Here is a 7,137-nt window from a genome sequence, read left to right as displayed (position 1 = left end):
TTTTTAACTTTTTAGCGTTAAAATTAATTATTTTTTTCTCGTTAATTAATTCAAATCTTTGTGATTCAAAACAAGTTTAGCGTATGACACTAATATTTTTTCATTAGATAAAAATATCAAAAAATTTTATCCTATGATTCTTATCTTTACCATAGGCGACTTATTTTATCTATAACTTCTTTTTACTAATGAATTTTTTTTATGATTTAATTATAATCCTTATCTCTACTTACTCACGCTCCACTATATAAACGCACTCCCACCTCCTCTTTGTTCCATTGTCTCTTCATCCGCCTCTTAGAGATGGATTTTCAGAGATCCTCATTACTCTTCCGCTTCTCTTCCTTCATCGTCTTCTTCCTTTTACTCACTTTCGAGCCAAGTCAGGCCTCCAATGCTAGCCATAGTCTCAGCCGCGAAGCCTTCCCAGAGGGATTCGTGTTTGGGACAGCAGCATCTGCTTACCAAGTGGAAGGGATGGCGCTCAAAGGAGGAAGAGGACCCAGTATTTGGGACGCATTCGTTAGTATCCCAAGTAATATTTTTCGATCGTGATCTGTTTCTGTTTCTATGCTTCGTATCCTCTTCAGATTATGTGGGTTAATGTTGAGGTATTGCGTAATGTTTAAAGAGGGCTTTTTCTCGAGTGAATGCAGATACAATCGCCGGCAATGCTACTGCTGATGTTACAGTTGATGAGTACCATCATTATAAGGTTATCCTTTCTCTAACATTTTGTTCATATTCCCTCTTTGTTTTTTCTGTCAATTGTAATTACAAGAACAAAATAGAAACTGATTTAGTGCAGGTCGAATTTGAAAACAGCATCAAACCATAAATCTGCTTTAATTACATTATGTATCCATTATAAAAAAGCATGACATTAGAGAAAAGATCATAAAAAGGATTGCAAGGCTTGGTTGCATTATAAAAAAGCATACACGTTCTATCTTTACTTGTGTCCCTTTTTATTGTCTGATATGTCATAATTGAGCTGAAGCTTGTAAGATATATGCATTTTTAATATATTGACATCGTGAAGGAATTCAATTTGTACGATATATGCATTTTAAAGTTGTTTTTTTTTTCTCTTCAATTTATGACCAAATGATCATGCAGGAAGATGTTGATATCATGAAAGATTTCAATTTTGATGCGTATCGATTCTCAATTTCTTGGAGTCGAATATTTCCAAGTAATGAATATATCTGTGTTTTTTATTTTGTTATATTCAATTTGAACTTTCAGTTTAAGTACATTTTTCATAAAAAATTTCTCATCTAGATGGAACGGGTAAAGTCAATTGGGAAGGTGTAGATTATTACGATAGACTAATTGATTATTTGATACAACAAGGTATGTTAAATTTTCAATTTAGCAATGAGCAATATATTTCTCATATATATATGTTTTAAAAAATTTTGGTTTGAAATAGGCATTACTCCATATGCAAATCTTTATCACTACGATCTTCCTTTGGCTCTTAACGAGGAGTACTTGGGTTGGTTAAGCCCAAAGATAGTGTAAGTTTTAAAGGTTATGAACCATGTTTTTTTTATATTCATTAGTAGTTGAACCTATTTGATAATTTTTTTATATTATTTGATATGTGTTTTAGGGATGCATTTGCGAACTATGCTGATTTTTGTTTTGAGAGATTTGGTGATAGAGTCAAGAATTGGTTCACCTTTAATGAACCTAGGTGTATAGCAGCTCTTGGGTATGATGATGGTCTTCATGCCCCAGGGAGATGTACTGGTTGTACAGCTGGGGGAAACTCGACCATTGAGCCTTATATTGCAGCACATAATCTTATCCTATCTCATGCAGCTGCAGTGAAAAGATATCGTGAAAAATATCAAGTAAGTGGTACTTTGTTCATTGAGTTATATTTGGTGAATCAAATGAAATATGATTCCTCATCCAAGATGTGTTTCTTGTATATACTCGATTCAGAAAGAACAACAAGGCATGATTGGAATCCTTTTGGATTTTGTATGGTATGAACCTTATACTTACACAGTGCAAGACAAAGCCGCAGCTCAAAGAGCTAGGGATTTCCACATTGGATGGTGAGACCGTATTGCAGTTCATTTGAGATTTTTTTATTTTAAACTTAATGAGAAATTAAATTTAAATTACAGTAAACGATGATTTATTCATTCAATTATTTGTTTCTTTTTTTTGTAGGTTCCTTCACCCTCTAACATATGGACACTATCCAGAATCAATGCAAGTCATTGTCAAAGAAAGACTTCCTAAATTCACTGAAGAACAAGCAAAAATGGTGAAAGGTTCATACGATTATGTAGGGGTCAATCAATATACATCTTACTATATGAAGGATGTCGGAGTGGTTGATCTGAAACCAGTTAGCTATCAAGCTGACTGGCATGTCGAATTCAAATGTTAGATTTTCTCAAACTTTTTCGATAATGACTCAATCAATGATACTTTATGTTAGTTATACTAATATTATATATTTTTTGATTATCTTTTAGACGACCGAGATGGTGTGCCTATTGGTCCCCTGGTAAATTTATTTTGTTTTTTTTCAAAGATTGTCATTTCTTCAATTTTTTTTCTATAATACTCAACTAGAGCTTCGCACAAAAAGAGTAGCATTTCATGGATATTGTTCTATAGATTTGTCTTTTGGTGATAAAATTTGTGCATTCTAGTATGATCGATCAAACTAACATTGAATTTAAATGTTCTTTTAGGCTAATTCGTATTGGCTCTACATAGTTCCATGGGGACTCTACAAAGCCGTAACCTATGTGAAGGAAACTTATCGCAATCCCGTCATCATTTTAGCCGAGAATGGTAAACCTTATTCAATTTGTTTGCCAAAATATCCAAACATTCATCCATCTTAACAAAGTTGTTCATCACAGGAATGGATCAACCAGGAAATGCCACTCTTCCAGAAGTCTTGCAAGATACAACGAGAGTTAACTACTTCAAGAGCTACATTACTAACTTAAAGAGGGCTATGGATGACGGCGCTACGGTGATAGGATATTTTGCATGGTCTCTTCTTGACAACTTTGAATGGAGGTTGGGTTACACAGCGAGATTTGGTATAGTATATGTAGATTTCAAAAATGAGAAGCGATTCCCCAAGAATTCAGCTTATTGGTTCAAAAAAATTCTACAAAGGAAGTCAAATTGAGCGATCAAGTTAGATTTAGATTAAGTTGTTTGGACTTTCTTGTTAGGGTTTGTTTAATAAAAGCACAATTTAAGTGAAATCTTTGAGTGCATATTAATTCAATTTTTGGTCTTTCGCAATCTTTGTACTATCCTATCGAGTAAACATCGAAGAGCATCGAGTAAGGCAAGTTGTTGGATGAGCATCAAGTAAGGCAAGTCGTTGGATGAGCATCGAACGTGAGCGATTATCTAGCCGGCATTGGCGATCCGCCTCCATTTAATATCCTTTGAGGTAAACTCATGCTAAAATTATGTGGCACACCAAATCAAATGACAATTTCAACTGAATTGTACAAGTTAAAAAATCCTTACAAAATTTTAAGTTTTTTAAAAATACATATCAAAATATTACGATATGAAAATTTTGTTAAGGAAATCATTTTTCAGTTTTATTTTTTTTAAAAAATTGTTATTTAAAAAAGTGAAAACATTTTCCCCCTCAAACTTGAACTCCTGTAAATATGGCGGCACCTTTCTTCCACCACCTCTATCCTCTACCTAACTGAGAGATCGAGAGAAAGAGGAATTGGTTCATATTAGAGCACCCTATGCTATTCTTAGGCTGCGGCCAAGAGAGTTGCTTCTGCTGCCTCCGCCATCGGCACCCCTTCCCTAGCCGGCTGCACATGGGACATGGAAAAAGGTGAAGCACTCACCCTTGCCGAATTCCGTCTCCTCTCCAGTACCACCTCCTAGCTCCCCGTCCCTCGTTTCAAGGGCAAGGCAAAGGCCAATAAGAAGGCAAAGCTCCACCTGATGGATTTCACTAATGAAATCACTCTGTGCGAAGATCCCCATATGTGTACATCCTACGCATTGGATATATGGGAGTATTTGAGATCTATGGAGGTTTGTGGTTCAATGTTACTTTTTTGTTGGATCAACCTCATCATCTGGTTGATTTTTAGGCGGTTGTTTTTTTTTCACTGACTAAAGAAATAATGAAAATCATCGGCTACAAAAATGATATAAACAAATACACGGTTCACTCTTCGGAACAAAGCTATTCACATACCTACGCTATCAATAAGTTCATAATATTCCTTTGAACTCTAGAAAAAAAAACACTTAAGAAAAGGATGGATCTCACTTGGGGCATTGAAAAAGGTGAAGTGCTTACCCCCAGCTGTCACGCTATCTCACTCTAGGACTAGTACAGAGGAGATAAATCACGATGAATGAAGAGGTAAGCAAATGAGAGGGTATTACATGAGGTGCAGAGATTTACGCCCTGACAACCCCTAGATTCGACCCTAAGATCTCATATGGTAAACAATCATCCACTTATCACCTCAATTATGCATGTGGGAGTAGAATGGATTTCACCTTCGTTGACACGGGTGGTGGACAATGTTAGCAAAAAAAGAAAGACACAGCTCAATAGTTCCCAAGGGTCTGAGATTCAAAATTACCTAGCGTGAATTAATACAATAAATTAATTAATTTAAAAATATAAATAAAAAATATGTAAATATTAATTTTTAAAAAATATAGAATAAAAGTATTTAATAGTTAACACATTCAAAAGTATAGAAATAAAATAATATTAAAATGGTGTTTTTTCAAAATTATTAATTATTATATCATTATCAATTATTTAACCAATTCATTCGATCAGCCAGGGTGTTTACACTTCTCTCCTCCTGCACGGTATTTCGTCAGTTCTACATTACCTTTTGTCAGTATAGCATGCTACTTAAAGGAGAGTAGCATTATTTGGTGGATAACCAAGTCTAATTTGACAAAAGACTCAATCAATTATTTACCAAACATTGCTACTTTTCCTTAGGCAGCGTACTATACCGAGATAATTGAAGGCGCTAGAATTCTGTTCTGTTTCAATTTCCCTGTACAAAAATTGTACAAGTACAGAACTTTTCCTAACAACCTGCATGTTCGACCGGACATGTGTTTGATCAATCAAGCAAGTTCTTGACGGATCAAAGCAAACCTTGATCGACGTATAAGATCGCTGGCCTCTTGTGTTGGTATTCAAAATCGATACAAAGAAAACTAAACTAATTACGCAACGGAATTAAATAACTAGTTGTACCTTTCCTTTGTAGCTAAAGACCTCTTGATCTTCTGCTATTTTCCTCTCCTCTTCTTGGACGTCGTGTGGGTAACGATCTACCAAGACAACAACCACCCTTCCCCTCTTTAGATCCAAACCGCCGGCCACCAAGGAAGCTCTAGGATGGGGTGTCTTCTAATCTTCTTCCTTCTCCTCTTCTTCCTTTTCTCCAATCCGCCGCCCACCAAGAGATCCTAGCAAGGAGGGGCCCCGGCCCTAGCAAGGAGGGGCCCCGGCCCTAGCAAGGAGGAGGGGGCGTCGTCCCTTGGCAATGAGGAAGGAGCGCCAGCCCTAAGCAAGGAAGAGGGGAAGGGCGTCGGCCCTAGCAAGGGAAGAAGGGGCGCCGACCACAAGGAGAAGAAGGGAATTGTGGAAAATTAGGTTTTAGGAGGCACCACCTACTCCTTTTATAACCTTGCCACTGGCCCTAGGTAAGGAAGAGAAAACCAAAATGGATGGGTGGATTCGAAGCTTTATATAGAGGCTACAACAGGGACCTAGAGGAAGAATTGGTTTAGGCCTCTTGATGGGCTTGGGCTTCCTGTGTTCGGCCAGAACACCCAACTCAAGTCCATCAATAATAACTCATACCACTAAAGGGCTATTATTGAACTACCACACCAATCTCATATTACAATATGGGCTCCTTCTTATCATGAGTGTGTTAATCTCCCCGTGTTTAAGATATCGTATGTCCATTAATTAATTGAGTTACTGACAATCCAATTAATTAACATCTGATTCCAAGAGTAGTACCACTCAACTTTATTATCATGTCGGACTAAGTCCACCTACAGAATTTACAAGATAATCCTTATGAGCTCCTCAAGGGGACATCATCAGCCTAAATAATTAGGACGCAGATTCCTTCTATAATTAACAATACACCATATAAATAGTACTATTTTTCAACTCATCGGGCCTCTTGATTTAACGAATAAATCTTACCTATTGATAATTTAAAGAAATAAATACTAAGTATGCGTGCTTGTTATTATATAGGGATTAAGAGGACGCACATCCATAATAACAGAGATTCTGTTCTTTTATGCAGTCAGTATAAATCAAACAACCTCAAACGGTCCTGCTCAATACACACATAGTGTACTAGTGTAATTTTATAGTCAAGACAGACTAATACCAAATTACACTACAACCGTTCCAATGGTTTGTCCCAATCCATCTTGGTTGTGAGCTACTATTTATAATTTATAAGGAACCGATAACATGATCTTCTATGTGGCACCACATACCATGTTATCTACAATATAAATTAAATGGGCAACTGCATTGACATATATATAAATATAAAATGAAAACATTTGACCATGGTGATTCTCATTTCAGAATATTTCAAAACAGATGTTCATACTAAAGCTAGGCTTATAGTATACATCCAAATAATCTCCCACTTATACTAAAAGACTATATTGCCATAAAGGTTGTCATACATCTGATTCTCATCCCCTCAACATGCCTATCAAAAGCTCTCGTCTGAAGGGCCTTAGTGAAAGGATCTGCTAGGCTATTTGCTGATGTAATCTTGGCGACATAACCTCTCCTTATTTTACGATGTCTTGTATCAGGTGGTAATTACGCTCAATGTGTTTACTTGCCTTATGGGCTCGTGGTTCCTTCAAGTTGGTGTAACACCCCACCCTCCTCACTACTGGTCTGTGAGGGCGGGGCGCTACTGTCACGCCCCGAGAGTAAGGTTGTCCGACAAAAATCGGACAGCACCTCCCCTGTAGCAGTGACAAATGGAACCGGTATACATCACCAACAGATAATACATATGCAAATAAAATCACAACCACGCAGATAACATGCAGCCTACACGGCTGTAA

The 7,137-nt window shown here is 36.8% G+C and overlaps 1 protein-coding gene across 1 annotated transcript; it reads left to right on the top strand.

Annotated features, from left to right (window-relative positions):
• The first annotated feature begins 303 nt into the window (after positions 1-303).
• LOC122040384 (beta-glucosidase 26-like) lies at positions 304-3,175 on the top strand. Its single transcript, XM_042599699.1, has 11 exons — positions 304-535; positions 657-715; positions 1,120-1,195; positions 1,285-1,356; positions 1,436-1,523; positions 1,619-1,862; positions 1,957-2,072; positions 2,191-2,408; positions 2,502-2,533; positions 2,724-2,826; positions 2,898-3,175. The coding sequence occupies exons 1-11, from the start codon at positions 304-306 to the stop codon at positions 3,173-3,175; spliced, it is 1,518 nt and encodes a 505-aa protein (XP_042455633.1).
• The last annotated feature ends 3,962 nt before the right edge of the window (positions 3,176-7,137 follow it).

The sequence above is a fragment of the Zingiber officinale genome, chromosome 2A (genome assembly GCF_018446385.1).
Source record: "Zingiber officinale cultivar Zhangliang chromosome 2A, Zo_v1.1, whole genome shotgun sequence".
Lineage (NCBI taxonomy): Eukaryota > Viridiplantae > Streptophyta > Magnoliopsida > Zingiberales > Zingiberaceae > Zingiber > Zingiber officinale.
The sequence above is the reverse complement of the archived record's forward strand: the minus strand, read 5'-3'. Positions and strand labels throughout refer to the sequence as shown.